The 20,698-nt window shown below is 24.4% G+C and overlaps 5 protein-coding genes across 5 annotated transcripts; 2 read left to right on the top strand and 3 right to left on the bottom strand.

The window, feature by feature from the left end:
- Window positions 1–48: 48 nt before the first annotated feature.
- On the top strand, window positions 49–771 carry PCHAS_1402600 (Plasmodium exported protein, unknown function; the record flags this gene model as incomplete). The annotated part of the gene is made up of 2 exons (XM_016799523.1): window positions 49–180; window positions 343–771. 2 exons carry the CDS (start codon window positions 49–51, stop codon window positions 769–771), a joined length of 561 nt encoding a protein of 186 aa, XP_016654803.1.
- Window positions 772–3,235: 2,464 nt separating this feature from the next.
- PCHAS_1402500 (cytoadherence linked asexual protein, putative) lies at window positions 3,236–7,832 on the top strand (the record flags this gene model as incomplete). The annotated part of the gene is made up of 8 exons (XM_016799522.1): window positions 3,236–3,977; window positions 4,141–4,719; window positions 4,814–4,867; window positions 4,952–5,014; window positions 5,107–5,421; window positions 5,511–5,669; window positions 5,756–6,522; window positions 6,621–7,832. 8 exons carry the CDS (start codon window positions 3,236–3,238, stop codon window positions 7,830–7,832), a joined length of 3,891 nt encoding a protein of 1,296 aa, XP_016654802.1.
- Window positions 7,833–8,558: 726 nt separating this feature from the next.
- PCHAS_1402400 (fam-a protein) lies at window positions 8,559–9,927 on the bottom strand (the record flags this gene model as incomplete). Its single annotated transcript, XM_016799521.1, has 6 exons — window positions 8,559–8,582; window positions 8,727–8,957; window positions 9,055–9,158; window positions 9,280–9,349; window positions 9,444–9,678; window positions 9,797–9,927. The coding sequence occupies 6 exons, from the start codon at window positions 9,925–9,927 to the stop codon at window positions 8,559–8,561; spliced, it is 795 nt and encodes a 264-aa protein (XP_016654801.1).
- Window positions 9,928–13,305: 3,378 nt separating this feature from the next.
- PCHAS_1402300 (fam-a protein) lies at window positions 13,306–14,884 on the bottom strand (the record flags this gene model as incomplete). Its single annotated transcript, XM_016799520.1, has 6 exons — window positions 13,306–13,395; window positions 13,534–13,764; window positions 13,858–13,961; window positions 14,131–14,200; window positions 14,295–14,538; window positions 14,682–14,884. The coding sequence occupies 6 exons, from the start codon at window positions 14,882–14,884 to the stop codon at window positions 13,306–13,308; spliced, it is 942 nt and encodes a 313-aa protein (XP_016654800.1).
- Window positions 14,885–17,966: 3,082 nt separating this feature from the next.
- PCHAS_1402200 (erythrocyte membrane antigen 1) lies at window positions 17,967–18,698 on the bottom strand (the record flags this gene model as incomplete). Its single annotated transcript, XM_734032.2, has 2 exons — window positions 17,967–18,467; window positions 18,606–18,698. 2 exons carry the CDS (start codon window positions 18,696–18,698, stop codon window positions 17,967–17,969), a joined length of 594 nt encoding a protein of 197 aa, XP_739125.2.
- Between the last annotated feature and the right edge of the window lie 2,000 nt (window positions 18,699–20,698).

Genomic DNA, 20,698 nt, shown 5'->3' with positions numbered 1-20,698 from the left:
ATTCTGAAATATTTTATTAAAAATAAAAAATATATAATTTACGAAAAAATGGATTCTGCTAAGCATTCACAAATTTCGAATCAATCCTCTAAAAAGGCCGGCGCTAGCTCATTAAAACTGATATCGAAAGTTGTTGGAATTACACTTATCGTTATTGCTTCTTTTTACTCCAATGGCCATGTAATAATTAACGAAATACATACAAATTTGTAATTATGTAGCGAACATGCATTTATAACTTATTTATATTAGCATAATATTGCAATGAATGTGTATGCATATTTTGTGTGTATTGGTGTATGTTTAATTAATTAATGTATATTTTTATTATATTATTTTCAGAATGAAGGAATAAATGAAAATAAAGTGCGAAATGCAAGGCATTTAGGCGAATACATGTCACACCCTTCAAGTTCGGGTGCAAATGTGTACCATTTCAGTAAAAATGAATATAACCAAGAAAGGGACGGAACTAGAAATAGTTATAGTACTTGGACAACCGGCGAACCATCAAGTAATGGGCAATATTCTGAACATCAAGGCCCTGAATCATTGGGTGAAAATCTAAAGACACAATTCAAAAGCATTATCAGTGTGGTAAAAGTTAACTACTACTACTTGGTTCCTGCTATTGTAGCCTTTTATTTAGTTTTGAAACATCTGGGAGCAGACACCACTTTATTATTAACAGCAATTATAGGTATATTGTATTACATTTATATAAATTCTGCGCCAGACCAGCAACAACAACAACAACAGCAACACCCATAATTTATGTGTAATAAAAAACAAATACAGATTTTTTTAATATTCACAATACTTTTACATTGTTCGCGATGTGGATATTTCATTATTAATACATAATATTACATTATATGTAATTTTGTCGTATGTAATTTGTCCATTTTTAAATAGGTTTTTTAATTACACTATTGCTGCTTATATGCTGTATAAATGTACATACAAGAAAAAAACGTTAAAAGTAACTATTTTCAATAAATTATAAAAGAATTGTATAAGAGAAATATACAATTGAGATCGTAAATTTATTAATTTTTTATTTTATCAATACTTAAGGTATACAGTATTTTACTTTGTGAAGCGAGTTATTTTGAGGTATTATTTATATAAATAGCTCCGAACGTATTTAATAACTTAGAGCAAAATAACTCGGATATATAATGTAGATTTATTTAATTATATTTACTACTCTAATTTTTATACTAATTCTAAATTTACTATTATTAGAATGCCAATCCGTTGCTTACACAATGGCATTATATTGTTTTATATATTTCCTATATTATTAATTATAGTATTCCTTATTAAGAATAAATTGACAATATCTAGGTAATTATTTATTGTTTTGTGTGTGAAGTATATAAAATTATATGTTTTATTTCATATTTCTTTTGTCAAACGTACAAATAAACAAAAATGAATTAAGTGTAATTAGCTAACGACTATTACTATTTATGGGGACACCACGTTTTTACATAGCTTGTAAAAAAAACTTTAGAATGATTAAGTAGGAAAATATGGTGTCAAATGGTTTTATAAGGGTTATGTAAAAAGTATGATAAGAAAATATTAGTCCTTTTTTAATTTTTTACGAAATATAATTTTATATTATTAGTTTTTATGGTGTAATACGATTTTTATTAAAATTATTTATATGCACAACATGGGGAAATAATATCTTTAAAATATTGATGAATACAGCATATAGTGATGTATTAAAATGTTATCACGATAATTATTAATCTAGCGTTGTAAAGAGTAAGAAGGAGTTTAGCCACACAAACTAGGTATATAAAAAGATTAGGAAAAATAATAGGGCAGGAACATATAAATGGATTAAATTGCTGTTTTAGATGTATATTTTTTTTTTCAATCGATCTAATATGCCGTATTGTGTAAGTAGTTATATAACGATGAGTATTATAGCAATTCAACAAAAATGTAATAAAGAAGTTTCAAAGATACAGTTCGTAACTACTTCAAAAAACGCGAAATACCCTGAATTATATAGTATTTTTCTTAGAACAATCTTTTTGTGGTGTAAGTTTTAGGATTTAAAATAGAATTTTATAAATATGATAATAAAAAAAAATATATTTTTTATACTGAAATTGTCAAAAAAAATACATAATATATAATGCATTATATTCTCTTGAAAAAATACATAATAAATACGTATTTCAAAACAGAAAAAAACTATATATAAATAAAATTTTATGGGAAAAAATAATTAAATCGCCAAATATATATTTTTTTATAAGGGCAATTTATAATTAAATCATTTGTATATATATTATTTAGATATATTACAATTGGAGAAAATATATGATTTTTAAATGTGCATGTGTATTATGTTAGATGATAAACGAAAAAAAATAATAATTTAAATAAAAAGGTTTAATAATAATAAATTTTTTCCTTAATGAAATTTTCAATGCAACGCATTAATTAAAATTAGCATATTGTGCACAATATTGAACACGGGAGATAGCATTTGAAAAAATATTATTGTGATAAATGATAGATTATTTAAAAAAAGAGCTATTCAAATTGCCCATATGTTTATGTAACGTATCTGTAATTGTTAAGGAAAAAATTGAAAAACAGTGTGTAAAAATAATTATTAGTTTTTCTCGTAATCTGTATTTTTAATTATATTTCTATTATATAATATCGACGCTAACACTTTTGAAGGTATACTTGCATATATGTGGGGTCGAAAAAAAAATTATATATATATACTAAATGCACTAATGAAAGAATATAAAACACACAATTGTTTCGGTGAATGGATGTATTGAATAAAAAACGTAGCTACTATTATTTTAAAAAGAAAAAAAATAAAGAACAATAGTAATAATTTAATATTGTTTTAAAACTTAATGTTATAATAAAAAAAAATACACACACTAAAAATATTATTATTTTATATAATAATAAAAGGTTATATTACAATTATATGTACATGTGTACTATATTCTTAATAAAACCTTATAAATAACAATGTATGCATGATATAATATTATTATTAAATTATTCTTAAAAAAAATAAAATTAATAATGCGAAGCTCTATTACTTTTTAATGTGTGTATCTTATTTTCACATATAATTTTCGATAGATTTTATGTTTTTGAAATTATTGTTTTGTATTTTAGTTGAATTGATATGGAAGTAAAAAGATAAAGATCATATGTATATTAAAAATTAGGAAAAATGGTGTTATTTCGTAATATAACGGAGGTGGCCCTGATCGTATTGGGGGTGATAATTGGGAATGCGTTTTGCCATTCCGCTGAAGATAATGTTAATGAACTAAAGAAAATGATTGATAACAAAGAATTATATGATAATTTAATGAAATTGCAACGTGAATTAATAAAATCGTTAGAATCAGATAACGTAAAGTTTCCAAAGGCAACGAGCGAATCTAAGAAATATATTGATACATCTAATTTTAAGGTAATAAATTGTGATAACGCTGAGAACGGTGGAGATGGTATTGAATGCATTATACCAGAAGAGCGAACAGGATTGGAGGATATAATAAAATATGAGAATATTGCAAAAACTGAGGGTATGAAGTTGTACACTCAAGAGGATTCGAGGTTGATTAAGAGAAAGATGATACTTATAAGAGGTTTGAAAGTAGCAAAAGTGATGACTTTGAGTATGGATGTGTATAGAGAAACAGGTGATTTGAAAAAGGCTCTAAATGCGGTAGATGATATATTATATGGTGAAGCGGGATCAAATGATGAGAGAAAGGATCAGGCTGTAAATAAAAATGGGAAATACTTGGATATGTTGATGCATGATATTGACAAGCAAAAGTTGTTTGAAATGAGTGACGGGTTTTTCACGACAGACGGAAGCTTTGAGTTTGGGGAGAATTTGGAGCGTATCGCTAGACAGCACCGCATAGGGTTGTTTCAGTTGATCGGGCCACACTTCCCAGGTAGGACATCACAAACTTGTTTTTGCATTAAATATTGAATTTTTTACGTGGAAATTAAATATACAATTTGTATTACACTACACTTTGCACTTGTTTTGCACTAACACTGTTTCGGATTATGTCAAATATTTCATTTTTTTCTTGACTTCGCTTTTTTTTGCAGTACTCGGGCACCTCATCACGCTTTCACTGGCTAACAAAAACTATGTAAACTTTTTCGAAAAGGGAAAGGGACATTTTATAAGCTGGCAAAAAATTCTGAGTTTCAACATGTCGGACAGATTCAAGGCACTTGATTTAATGTGTAATGTCGAAGGAAGTGTTGATATATTAAATAAAAGAAGAATATCTTATTTAGAGCAAAATAGAAAGGCGGTATTTGATGAATGCAATATTTTAGAATTTTTAATTCATCATTTTAATAAGTATCAATTGTCTTTAATTTCAAGGACTTATGATGATGAATTTAAATCATATTATCTTTTTGAACACAAAGATATGAAAGACGATTTTTTTAGATATATGTGTAATAGTTCAAAGAATTGTAATATATACAATAGTGATCGTTTCTTGGATAATGATAATGATGATAATAAGGCTGTATTGAAAAATGTGAAATCGTTTAATGTAGATGCACCTTTCGATGTGAAAGACAATTTTGGTGTTTTTGCGCACAATTATTTGGATTTTTCCCCACAGCAAATTGTGTACATGCACTTCTACAACTTGTCTGGAATATTGAGTAAGCGAAATGTGTTTAGCAGATAATATCGATGGTTTTGTATACTACCACTGGTTTGGTTTATTTTATATTTCTATTCCTTTTATTTTTGTAGATAACGAAATCGAGGCATATGTGGGTTCTTTGTACCTTCCCGGATATTACAATGGTAACTAAAATATATCCACGTATATATATTCGTTCAAATTTGTTCGTTCTATTTATTCATCGCTTTAATTTCCTTCCTTTGCAGCGATCCAACTCGCCTTTGATGATGAAGTAACTTTGAAGGACCAATTCACGAATTTAACTAAATGTAATTTTAATATGTTATAATGCATGCTTCGTATATGGATGTATATATTATTTTTGTATCTATGGATGCGTAAACGTTGCTGTCATTTGTAGGTGTTACGAGCTGTAAGGCATATGACAAAAAAAATAAATCTTCGAATAAATCAAAGAAATTAACAGCCAAAGAAGAAAAAATCGTGTCAAAATGTAACATTTGCAAAGGAGCTTTCGATATGATGACTTTGAAAAATGAATACAGCTTATCAATGGTTGAAAAATTTTATAATTATGTTACAAAAGTAATTGAAGCTAAATCGTTAGGAAGTATAGTGACCAATATGAATATTTATGACGAATATGACAACCTTTTATCAAATGATTTAAATTGGTACACATTTTTGTTTTTGTTCCGATTAACAAGCTACAAAAGTAATTAAAAAAAATAAAAATAGTATATTTTTAAATAATTGTATAGAAAAATATGTGTATTCAAATTTGAAAATCTTGTTTTTTTGCAGAGATTCATGAAGCAAGTGTGGGTGAAGCTATGTATTACGACTTGAAAGATGAGGACAAACACGTTAAAACAATGGTGACAGATCATTGGTATCCATCTGGCGTAAAAAGGGCTTATACCCTATATGTAAGGTCTCACGTAGCTCCAGATCTTTTATCAGGTAAGCTATGTTGCGAATTTTCTACAATTTTGTTCGTTTAATTTTGTGTGAAATTTCTATAAGATATATTACATTCTTCTTTTTAGTGTTGGAAGGCTTGCTAAGACCCGAAACAATTGAAAAGATGAAAAAGGTCGTACAATACGTTATACACGTAAACTCTTTTATGCAATTAGATTTTTTCCACGCATTAAATGAACCACCACGTGGAATGTTCAGAAGAAACCCTATATCTAGGGATCTTGAAGCTCAATTTGTTAGCTGGTATTTTAATATATCGTCAGGATATTTCTTTTTACATTATGATAATCCAGGTAGAAAAGCCGAACTTTATAGAAAGCCAGCTTCACAAAGATTTGTAGCTCCTAAATATGACGAATTAGTAGAAATATTTAAGAAATATATTCAAAGTGGTTATGAATATTATTTTAAACAGAGACATGTAAAGAATTTGATAGAATCACATGATACATTTAACATAAGCAATAAAATAATGATGATGAGAGATTCGTATGAATTATACATGAAGAATTATAAAGATATAATTTTTTTTGCAGAACCATTTATTATATATAAATATTTATCACTCGTTCCAAAATTGCGCAGAATGACTGAAAGGTTTAATTTTATTTTTCATTATACGCCAGGAAATGCTTATAACTTTTACAAATATGGTATGATTTATGGGTTTAAGCTGAACAAAGAATACTTGAAAGAAGTTGGTGATGAACTAGTCTATATTTATAAAAATAACAAAGATACATTCAGTGATGTGACATTCCTACAGACGCTGTATTTGTTGTGCAGGAAACTTGAAGGCAAGGCCGGATCCCACAGGCGAAACGATTCGACGGTACGAGCGTGTGCATAATTTTGTGTGTGACTTGTGCATGATTTTATATGTATGAAATGTTGTGTATAATTTTAACGGTTTTATTTTTTCCTTTGCAGAGCCTGACCAACATCTACATGTTAAACGTTTCAAAGAACTACTCACGATTAAGTAAAGAGGCACGAATTAAAGAACTTGACGATAGCATGAAATCCAAGTTTTTGGGGAAGACATTGTATACCGTTCTTCATGCAATGTTTTCAACACAAATAAACAAGAATCTGAATGAGTTGGACAAAGATTACGCAAAGGCGAAATTGATTGGGTTAACTATGGATGAAGACGCTTATTTCAAGGTTGCGTTTGTACATTATGGTAGCATAATTGACTCCATAACGAACAGCTTGATGCCATTGTATGCGAAGAAACCAATTACACAGTTACGCTATGGAAAAACTTTTATTTTTGCGAATTATTTTGGATTTATAGCACAGATATACGGAATTCTTAAGCTTAATAATATGAAGATGCTTTGTGAGCATCAAGCAATTGTATCGGCGAACAGCTATTCCATGGAGAAGAAAATACAATACTTTTTAAAAAAAATCTTCGCAATTGTCACATACTTTGCTGTGCTCAGGGTTTACAGTGTGATCGATGAACCAATGTGGTGGACGTTTTGGGCGGGTCAAGCTGCATTTGGTAGGCAAAGTTTTTTCCATATTATGATGTACTACACTATGCATATGGGTGTTACTATATGGTCTGAAAGTGGCAGGGTGCTTCCAAGACCGCTTTACGATGAACTACAGGATCAGGCGAGTGATATGTTTATACCGGAGCCACCAGAGAAGCCAGAATTACATGCATTCCATCAAAATTATGTATTTGGATTGGTTATTGCGTTTACTTACCTGTTTTCAGTTTACGCTACTTTCCGTTGGTATGTGTTTTATACAAACGTGATATACTATTTTGTTATGCCAGTAAGGTTTTTAAGTTCTTATCATAGACCTTACCAAGAATGGTTTTCCAGAACCACAGTAGAATTAGTGAAAAGTAAAACGATCGATCAAGTTTTAAAGTTGGCAAACAAAATTATACGAGGCCTGAAAAGTAGAAGCGAATACAACGAGGCGATAAATGCTAGGTTACATGACAGATATTTTAAGAGATTAATAGAAGGAAAACGAAGTAATGGAATAATACCGACTATGGCACAAATGAAAGAGTTAGATAAAATGAGCTATACAATGTATAAAGATGATAACATATTATTTGAGGGTGTAAGTGAAGAGGAAGAATTCCTGAACGATAGGGGAATAATATAAGGAATAGAGAAATATTTTTCGACTTCGTGTTTTTTACTTTTTTGACTTTATTAGTCGACCTTTTCATTAATCGACTTTGTGTTTTTTTACTTTTTTGATTTTATGACGAACTAAGAAAAATTAAAGGACGGTAAATTTAGAACGATATAAATTTCTTATTCATTAAAGCTTAGAGAATGAGTGTGTGATACGAGTTTTATATGTGAAGGATGAAAATGGTCTAATGAGGTTTGTAACAAAAAATTGTGAATTTTTAATTAATTTACAAACATGCGTTTAGGGGACCCCATATTATGGGGTAGAGTTCCCTATTATGGGATATATTCTAGGTTATATCTTTGTTTAATTTTTTATAATTTGAATACTAATTAAATACATGTACATCCCGTATGCTTAAACACAAGATGTGTCTATGTTGTAAACACAAAAAAGGTAATAAGTATTAAATGAAAGGAAATCATAAACAAAAGATCTTCAAAAATAATAATTTATCTAGTATTCACAAAACTAATACACATATCTGCATCCTAATGTTAAAAGATATAAACAAATAATATACAAAAAAAACATTCTTAAAACAAAAAAACACTTTATGATGGTAATTTAAAGTAGCCATAATACATGGAAATAAATCGTTTTGTTAACACAAATCTTCTAATATTACGATGCGGGAATGTATATATGAGGGAATAAATCACCTAAAGCTTTTCTAATAATGTATTTTTGTTAAATACAAGAATGTCCATCAATCTAAGAAAAAAAACATAAATGGATGAATATATAAAACGTTTAAATTTTTTGCAAATTATAGTATATATTATAAACATGTACATTCATTTATAACAACATTTTTCTAATTGTTGAAATAAGTTATAAAATTTGTATATCGTTTACAGATGCGACAAAGGTGATATCAACATATTGGTCGTATTTTTGAATGAGGTATCCAGCTATGTTAACAAACGTTTTTTGTAATTTTCCTTTTCTAATATCATCTTCAGAGTCTATGTCAATTTTGAATACATTTGTGTTTTTTATGATTTTGTTTTCATATTTTTTTTTGGAAGGGTGGTGATCATTTATATCTGCTGAAACCATGACAATTAAGTTTGTGTTTTCTGTTATCTACAAAATTAATAAAAATATTGCATAAATTATTGTGAATAATATAAAAAATACAACGTATATAGAAAGAGAAGGAAATTGATTTCCTTACTTGAACCTTTGAAGCTAAAGCATAAAAATATTTCTGACGGCCCAAACGCCAACGTCTGTAACGTTGCTGCATTACTACTAAATTTGGATTGTACACACGGGCGATTTTTCCTAAAAAACAATATTATAAAATTGCATTGATCAAGTTAAAATATATGAATTTGAATATATTGGAAGCAATAAATAGTAACAATAATATGCTAATTTGACTAATTATTTATGTTTTGCATACTTTTAACAGATCTAGCATTGGGAAATGTGGCATGATCGAAATTCCATGACATGTTTACTACTTCATTATACTAATGGAAACAAAGAAAAACATATGTATATAAATTATAATAATTTTTTAGTTTTATTTGGTTTATAACGTTAATATTGTTTGTTAATTGGTACCTTATCGGGATGATGAACTCGACGTTCAATTTTTTCAACTATATGACCTTCATGTTTTTTTTTAAAATAGAACACACTCGAATTAGGATTTCTTTCAATAGGTTGATAACCATTTAAATACATAGCATGGTACTTAAAATGTTCTACAGCTTCTTTCATATATTTTTCCGCGTTTATAAGCTCTTCGGGATCGGTACACAATAAGTGATTGTTTTTTTCATATATTTCTTGTGAACTACCATTAATAAAAATGAACAAATTTTAAATGTGTACAAAAATAAAGGTGTTGCATAGGAGCATATTTAATATTTTCATAATAAATATGTAATATATATATTGTTGCATTCTCTTACGTATCATAACGTTTTTTTGATTTGGTTTTTGTAAATGTTCTTGGAACAAGTTCAGTTGCAAGGATTTTATTATTCAGATATACTGAGACGCTTAAAAAAAATAAAACGATTTGAATATAAAATTTATTCATTTTGAACTTTCGAAGCAAAATATTAAAATTTATATTAGTATTTTATTTAATCAAACATTAACAACTAGAAAAGTTGCAACAAAGTATGATTAAAATCGAAGGAAATCATTTTCTCCAATAAATTATAAAAAACTATTATTTAAATGAAAAATGGATGTTTTATCAAATTTATAAGTTTAATATATTTTTTATTAAAATAGTTCAATCACAAAACGATGTTAATAGCAGAACCTTTCATAAATAATGAGTACAATAATTTCATTATATTATAATATATAAAAATAAATAATTTTAATTATATTATATAAATGGCATTTTTAACATACAGTATTGTGAATATGAGGTTTTATGTTTTTATAATTAATTAAACTTAATTTAAAATTTATAAAAGACCCCATTATGTATGGAATTACATATGTACTTATATTTATGTATAATAGAAAAAAACTGTTGTTTTTACCTATAGAAAATCAACCATTTAAAATATAAATATAAAAGTAAGAAAATAATATAAAACATATATTTGTTTTAATATAATTATATATATTTACATTAATAATTATATTAAAATAATTGTTTTCGATTTTTTCCATTTGTTATACAAAAATTCTTTGATAATGCTAGTTCTTAATATAAAGCATGTCTATTATATTTTAAATATTAAAATAATTAATTTAATATGGGGAATGGAGTTAATTTTATGCATTATTGGTGCTACTATAAAAACAATATCTTTTTATCTCATCATGGTAATAGTAGATAAAATTTACACTATGAGAATTACATATTCATGATTTTTTCATCTTTTTTAATACGCATTTTACTAAATAAAATTTTCTAGCAAAATTCTTAATTTTATAAAAATTATTTATTGGTAGTAATATTGACGCCACATTTTTTTATAAATTAATACAAATTATAAAATTCCATATAATAGTAAAACATAGCATATATAAAATTTAAAAAAATACAAATAAATAAAATATAAAAATAAAATAATGGAACATAAAGTTGTAAAGTCAAGAAGTATATACATAAAATAAATTTATTTTTTAATCATAATATGCTTGATGCCAAGGTGTTCATGTATTTGCATTATGGGTCAAGGTTACGTCTATGGGTTATAGTTTTGTTCACTGAATCTGTGTTTTGAGTTAGGGTTTGGGATATATTGTAATTTATTTTTTTGCAATTTGATAATATTTTTGTCTGCGCATGCTGATTAAATATATGTGCCATCCCGTCTGTTTAATCTTGAGATGAAGTATAATTATGCAACCAAAAAGGGGGCATAGCCATTAATATGAAATGGATCACACACCATATTTTCCATACGCTATAATACATTCATGTAATTCGTTCGTATATATTAAATGCGGCAATGTTATAACTTTATATTTTAATGCCAATTATTGGCTATCTATATATAAGTTCTCTATTATTTATTATATAGGACTTGTTAAGCCATAAATGTATCGAATCATGAATAACACAATATGTTTCTTTATTTGATGAAACATATTATTTGTATCACTATTATTTTGATTTAAATTATAACATTACAACCAAACTATATAGTAATCGTATATTTGATACTATAAATTATAATTAGGTCCATTTGAAATAATTACCTACAATGTAATATAGATCAGGTTAATGAGTATATTTTTAATATTAATTAAACATGATAATAACATATAATATATAGCCATAGAATACAGATGCATGAAACATCGATCAAGAATCGGCAACATAACATTGTCTCTAAAATATTATTATGCTTCTAACGTTTTTAGCAATACAACAATAATTGAATTATATATACAATATTTTTTGGAGTTTTAATTGAAGTTGCTATTCTCTTTTTGTATTCCTTTTACATTTTTATTAAAATTGATTAGTATTAATAGGAATAGTTCTATATACTTTAATTTATTTTCCATAATGGTATAATAATAGATGAATCATTATTCATTTTTAATTTTTATAGTTTTAAAGTATAAATAAATTATATTTTTAAATAGTTAAAAGAACAAATATAAGCATATTAACAAAATATATATCACATTTTGTTCTAATAGCTGTAAATAATATGATAGATAAAACTAGAGTTATTACTATATGGCTATACTTATAATATAATAAAATAATATACCAATATCTAATATTGAAATATTATTTTATTGTGAAAAATTCATATAATTAAATATTAATATTAATTTTATCGAAAAGTTACATAATAATTAATTTTATTTGAACTAGTAAAAATTTTATTAGGTTATTAAATATATACAAACATATACAGGTTGATCCTATACCATTTATTAATTGATTTTTCTTGTTGATTTTTTTTTTGTTTATAAAAGAAAGCTTGATTCCATAGAATGGTAAATTTATTTAACTTTTATTTGAAATTTAATTTAAAAAATGTATAAATTTAAATGGTAGTAAATAATAAAATTGTCTATTAATATAAAGAATTATTGTATATATATAACACAGGCTAAGATTTTGTCTCTTATTTTATAATAAAACAGAAACAAATTTTCTACATAATGAAATTCTTTATTATAACTGAATTATAATATTTCTATGTCTTTAATTATTATTTACAAAGTCAAAATGTTGCATTATTTAAATACAAAAAGCGTCTTACCATTTGTTAAATGAATATGACGAATGTAAAAGTTAATATCATTAAGTATATTTCATTTTTCGATTTGGAATAAAAATAAACTGGTATCTTTTTCAATATATTGGTTTTATGTGTATTGTTAATTCTGATTAAATATGTAATTTAATTGTTTGTTTTATTATTAATGCTATTGTTACATACATTTTAATTAATTTTTATAATTATATTTTGTAATTATTTTAAATAAACTTAATTTAAACATGTTTATTAATAAAATTATAAGTTAGAATGTGGATTAGGGTTCAGGAGATAATGTTTCGTTTGGGGAAACCCGTATTTTGGGTTAGGGTTATACATTATGGATTATATTTTTGTTCTATGGAACCAATGTTTTGGGTTAGAGATATTTTTTATTAATTTTTTATAATTCGATAATATTTATTTGTATATAAATGCTTAACAAATATATGTATCATCTCATATGTTTAATCACGAAATGATATCTAGGTTTGTAAACAAAAAGGGGTGATAAACATTAAATGAAAGGAGTAACATAAATAATAACAGTTACATTTGTAGTATTCACCAAATTAATACACAAAAAACAACAATCTTAAAACAAAAAACAACAATCTTAAAACAAAAAACAACAATCTTAAAACAAAAAACCAATCTATGATGGTAATTTAAAGCAATCATTATGCATTGAAATAAATCGTACTATTAGCATAAATCTTATAATATTATGGTTCATACAAATTTAAATGAGGGAGCATGTCACTTAAAGGAGCGTTATCACGCCATATGGGTTTAATGGAAGTATGTCCATTAATCTAAGAAAAAAAACATAAATGGATGAATATATAAAATGTTTAAATTTTATGCAAATGATAGTATATATTATAAACATGTACATTTATTTAAACAGTTGTTGAGAAGTATCATGTTATTAAAATTTGTATATTGCTTACAGATTCGACATAGGTGACATAAACATAATAGGATTTTTTTTCAATGAGGTATCCAGCTAAGTTCACAAATACTTTTTTTAATTTTCCTTTTCTAATATCATCTTCAGAATCTATGTCAGTTGTGAATAAATTTGCGCTTTCTACGATAGTGTTTTTATATTCTTCATCGGAAGGATTGTGATCATTTATATTTGCTGAGGTCATGGTAATTATAGTTGTGTCATCTGATATCTATAAAATTAATAAAAATATATTGCATAAATTATTGTGAACAACATGAGAAATATTATTTATATAGAAACAGAAGAGAATGAGTTTCCTTACTTCAACCTTTTTAGCTAAAGCATAAAAATATTTCTGGCGACGTCCAAGTTTTTTTTTGTATCGTTGTTGTATCATTACTAAATTTGGATTGTACACACGGGAAACTTTTCAAAAAAGTAATAATTTTGCATATGTAAATTAAAATATTATGAATTCGAAGATATGTGAAACAATAAATAGTATCATATAACAATAGCAATAGTAAATCACGAGATGTAGAATAAATAGTAAAAATAATATGTTAATTTGACTAATTATTTATGTTTTGTATACTTTTAACAGAGCCATTATTGAAATAATTTTTAAGACCAGGATCCCATAACATCTTTATTATTTCATTATACTAATGGAAACAAAGAAACATATATGTATATAAATTATAATAATTTTTTAATTTTATTTGGTTTATAACGTTAATATTGTTTCTTAATTGGTACCTTATTGGGATTACAAACTATTAAATGAGCTTTTGAAATCTGTGTATGGTTTTTATATATTTTTTTATAATACGATACACCATCATAAAGACTAAACCCACACATTTCATAACTATTTATAGTTGTAGCATGCATTTTTAAATGCTTTACAGCTTCGTTCATAAGTTTGTCTGCATTTATAATTTCTTCGGGATTGATGCATAATAGGTGCTTGTTTTCTTCATATATTTCTTCTGCCCGATCACTGATAAAAATGAACATATTTTTTATGAATACAAAAATAAAGGCATTACATTTATATTACACATTATTGTACAAGCGCATATTTAATATGCTCATAATAAAATATGTAATATATATATTGTTGCATTTTCTTTCGTAGGATACCGATGACTTAATGGGGGTGTTGCATTCTCTTCTGAGGCTGGCTCAGTTGCATTCTCTTTTGAGGCTGGCTCAGTTGCATTCTCTTTTGAGGCTGGCTTAGTTGCATTCTCTTTTGAGGCTGGCTCAGTTGCAAGGGTTTCATTATTCACATATATGGTGATGGATAAAAGTAAAAAAATTATTTGAGTATAAAATTTATTCATTTTTGGACTTTACAAACAAAATATTAAAAAATATAATAATATTTTATTAATTAAAAATTAATAACTAGAAAAGTTGCACAAAGTATGATTAAAATTGAAGCAAATCATTTTCTGCAATGAAGTAAAAAAATTATTATTTAAACGATAAAATGGATGCTTTTATCAAATTTATAAGTTTAATATTTTTTTATTTGAATAATTCAATAACAAGACGACTTCAGCAACAGAAGCTTTCATAAATAATGAATACAAAAAATATTATAATATATAAAAATAAATAACTTTAATTATATTATATAAATGCCATTTTTAATATACAGCACTATGAATATACAGGCTTTATATTTTTATAATTAAAATCAATTTAAAATTTATAGAAGATCCCATTACATATGGAATTACATATATACATACATTAATAATTATATTAAAATACATATTATTATTTTTTCCATGTGATTTACAAAATTTCTTTGATAATCCATAGTTTTTAATATAAAACATGTCTATTATATTTTAAATATTAAAATAATTCATTTAATATGAGAAATGCAGTTAATTTTATTATTATTAATAATACTATAATAACCATATTTTTTATCTCATCATAATAATAGTATGATAAAATATATATTATGAGAATTGTGGATTCTGTGATTTTTTATCACTTTTAACACTATTTTTACTAAATAACATTTTTCTAGAAAAATTCTTAATTTTATAAAACTTATTTATTGGTAGTATCATTGACGCCACATTTTTTTATAAATTAATACAAATTATAAGTTTCCTTTTAATAGTAAAACAAAGTATACATAAAATTAAAAAAATATAAATAAATAAAATATAAAAATAATGAAGCATACTATTGTAAAATCAAGAAGTATATACATAAATTTAATTAATTTTTTTATATTAATATTCTTTATGCCGAGAGATGCTCATATTTTATGGGTTATAGTTTCGTTTTATGGAGTCTATGGTTTGGGTTAAGGCTATACTTTTATTAATTTGTTTATAATTTGATAATATGTTTGTCTGTAAATGTTGATTAAATATATGCACCATCACTGTATGTTTTATCTCGAAATTAAATCCAAATATGGAACCCAAAAGGGATATACCCATTAATATGAAAGGGATTGCATAATATATTTTCCATGATTTATAATACTTTTATATAATTCGTTCACATATATATTAAATTTGGCAATATTATAACTTTACATTTTATATTTTATTGCTAATTTTTGGCTAACTATACATAAAAACCCTTATTATCTACTATATAAGACATGATAACCCATAATTATATCAAATCATGAATAACACAGTATGTTTCTTTATTTGATGATAATTTTGTTTGTGTCACTATTATTTTGATTTAAGTTACTTTCCAGTCAAACTATATAGTAATCTTATATATCATGGTATAAATTATAGTTAGACTCATTTGGAATATTTGTCTACAATATAATATACATTCAAGTTAATATGCGCTTTTAAGATTAATTAAATATATTACAATATATAACAGATAATCATAAAATATAGATTCATAAAATATCTATAGGTATTCGACAATACAACAATATCTATAAAAGCGATTTTATACATCTAGCATGCTTAATAATACAATAAAAACTGAACGATATATACAATATTTTTTAAGTTTTATAATTTGAGGTCTAAATAAATTATATTTTAAAATAGTTAAAAGATAAAATAAAGTATATTAATAAAATTTCATATCATATTTTGTTCTGATAATTTTCTAGTAATTACAAATAATATTATAGATAGAATAACATTATTATTATATGCTTATACATATAAGATATTAAAATATTCTACCAATAATATTGAAATATTGTTTTATTGTGAAAACTTCATATAATTAAATATTAATATTAATTTTATCGAGCAGGCAAATAATAATAAATTTACATGGAACTAATAACATTTTTATTAGGTTGTTTTATAAACACAAACTCTCAAATCTATAACTTAAATATATTGATATTACGAAATAACATATATGTTATAACGTGGTATACTTTAAAACAATGAAACAAGTAAAATTCCAAATTGATTTAAAGTATTACTTTTGAGTGCATTAATTATGCTAAAGTAGTATATAAGCAACAGTAATAATGTTAATAACAATAGATTAGTATGTTACTAAATATGAACAAATATGTTATGTTTATTTGATACATTATATGGGTATAAATTCATTGTGTATGCTCTTAAAGGTATGACAAGATTAAAATTCCATGCATAAAACATCCAATGAAATATTGTAATTTTGTCTTAGTATTTTTTTAATGTGCTAATATTAGAATTAACCCCTACTAATCAAAATAATATTAACAATTGGATAGGTTCCTTAAAACATAATTTTATATTATAAAGTTTGCAATATATAATATATGCTAATTATGATTATAAAATGTTAATATATACAGTGACTTATTTAAGTTTATAATTAGTTAGAATAATTTAATTGTATATTATATGTTTTTTTAATTATAAAAGATAAATAAATATGCACTCAATTATTCATTATAATGCATTTATATAGAGAATAATATTAAGACAAAAAAAATGTTGTTGCACACTTTAAAATGCTTTTTAATCAATATAAGCAAGTTAAAGCGTCTACACATTATATTTCAATTATTTACAAAAAAAAAATAAACTCAATTTGTTTTTAATATTATATTAAAAACAAAAATTATTTTATATTGTTCATAAATGAGATTCAAAGATTCAATATATTATACAATATAATAGAATATATAAATATATTAATGATACACTATTAATGAGACATAAATATTATTTGAACAATTTAAATATAATATATATTATTTTTTAATTCTTTATATGTATACAATATGATATATTTTTGTCGTTTTTTCTTATATCACGCAACCCATGGGGGGGCTCAGGAACTACAATTTAAATTAAACAAATGTGGCGTACAAGAAAGAGGCTTTGTTAAATAGGAATATTCATATAATGAACATATTATGATATAAATAGTTCAATATAATCCTCATCCCGTAAACCCTGAGCCCTAAAGAGATAACCCCCGAACCATGAACCCTAAACTCGGAAAGAGAAACTTAAAGAATGGAATTCCTTCATCTAATTTTTCATCTTCATGGGGTATACTTAATTTTTTTTTTTCAGGTTCATTAGGTACTGCAAAAGTGACACGGCGTTGTTTATTTTTTTTTTTTTTCTCGGATTTAAAAGGTTGAGAATTTTTCTTAGGAGGTGCAAACTTAGATTTTATTATATCTTCATACTCTTCTTCATATGGTCTAATATACCATCCTTTCCCCCTGGGATTATTTTTTCTTCTTGAAGATCCGACCACTTTATCAACGATAGTATCATCGGTTTCTGAGGTAAAAGGCTCATCTGATCCAGCTTGATATCCTTCGTGATTTTCTAACATTATTGGATCGAATTCATCTATAAATTTGATATTTGGAAGATCAGGGTCATAATCCATATTAAGTGGTTCACTTACACTACATATTTCCTTTGCTATTGTATTTAAGAATGAAAACTAAAAAAATAACAAAATTATAAATATATCAGATAGTGTTATGCTAATTTATTATTATATTTATGTACAAAATATATTAAAACAATTAATATAGACATATATAATATGATATATTTTTGTCGTTTTTTCTTATATTACGCAGTCTATGATGAGCTCTGAACCCAAACGGTTTCTTGCTAAAACTATACTAAATATTATTGGGGGAATTATGCTTAATGATATTACATTCATCTTCAGCAGTGCTTATTTGCAATTATATATAGGTAAAGCTTATTTGGCAGTATTGCCAACTTAAATATAAAATTACAATATTATATTATATATGCATTTAATTCAAACACAATGACATATATATATTAGTAATAAAATAAAAAACAACATATAGATTTAGTAATTTAAGTTAATATTACAACATAGGATATATATACATATATTTAAACAACCATTTTGAGGGAATTAAAAAATGGCGAAAGTTTAAAAATTCATATTGTAAAATACTAAAAAAAGTAAAAAATAAATATAAATATTACATAAATAAAACACTAAAAAAAGTAAAAAAACAAATATAATTATTACATAAAAATAATATTTAATTATTATATTTTAATATTTGAAGATTAATTCTATTAAGTCTTATACAATTTTGTAAACTGTTTTTTATAATTAAAAAAATGTTATGTTTTTATTATTTATATAAATTAATTTAATTACTTAAAAATTAAATGAAATTATAAAAAACATTTTTATTATATTTTAAGAAAAACATACAACTATATAAAATTTTAACGTTTTTTTTTTTCAAGGAGGGTTTATGGTTATGTTGAATTACATTATCATAATATGCTCATTTTAACTGTTTTAAATATAACATATATCAACCATAAATATTAAAAATTGATGGACGATGATTTAATATTATATTTTTATGGCAAATAAATACAAGTTTTCGAAACTATTTCTATTAATATAAATTAAAATTTTAACAACAATATAGGATAATGAAATAAAAAATGGTGAAATATTTATGGGAATGAAATAATTCCTTATAGTATACTTTTTTATTAATATATGTTTTTTAGACATAAAAAATACTTTCATATATCTTTATTGTGTTATAAATAAAGTCAATTTATCGGCCCATGATTTATATTGGGGTGTTTGCAATTTATAATTGTATATTAAAATATATAAAAATTTTTTTCATTAATATTACAAAAAATGGGTATTAACTCGTCCATATTATAGAGTATGCAAATTATTCAAAATGAACCCGATTATAACATCGTATATAAAATGTTTATTATAGTTTTATCGGGGAAACTATAATTTAAGTTAAAAAATGTGGCGTACAAATAAGAGGTCTTGCTAAATAAAAATATTCACAAAATGGGATATTATGATATATATAATTTAATATAATCCTTAGCCCCGAACCCTGAGAGCATTAATATATATTTCCAGGAATTTATTTATTATAAATAGTACTGGTTGGTTATATTTTATATGCATATTTATAAAATATATAGTTGTGCATTATAATGTAAATTTTGTCTTATAACCTATTTTCATGTTTGCTTATTGATAACTTTACAAAATATATTTGTATCAAACACAGTAAATAGAACAACTTCTACATGAAAAATTAATATAAATACATTATAAATGAACCTATATTACATATACAAAGCAGTAATCTTATTAATTTAAGAAATCGGTTGTCTATTTTCCTTGTGGGATAAATATATTCACTAAGTGATTCTATTATACAAAAAAACATATATACACATCTAAATAATGTTTTTACACAAATTTACATAGTAAACTTATCCAATTTAAATTGTTTCAACAACATTTTATTTTAAAAATGGTATTATAATACTAAATTTGATTCTTCGTTTTTTCGTCCTTAAAATTGTCTTACATATAAAGAAACAAGTAAATAGTAAATGGTTATTATTTTAATTAAGATTTATTAATTATAAGAACATAAAAGCTAATTAAAAGTAAAGTTATTACATAATTAATTTTAATTCGTATGAATTCACAAATTAGCATTATATATATCTTCAAATTGCAACTAAAATCATTATATTAAAATTAATTAAAAAAAAATTTGAAATAGCAAAGAGCATATATATAATGTAAAAAGATATAATATATTTATTATTATCTTTTCTTGTTTTGACTTAAAAAAATAATTGAAAAAGTTACATTAATGTTTATAAAAATAC

Source organism: Plasmodium chabaudi (assembly GCF_900002335.3).
Source record: "Plasmodium chabaudi chabaudi strain AS genome assembly, chromosome: 14".
NCBI classification, from domain to species: domain Eukaryota; phylum Apicomplexa; class Aconoidasida; order Haemosporida; family Plasmodiidae; genus Plasmodium; species Plasmodium chabaudi.
The sequence above is the reverse complement of the archived record's forward strand: the minus strand, read 5'-3'. Positions and strand labels throughout refer to the sequence as shown.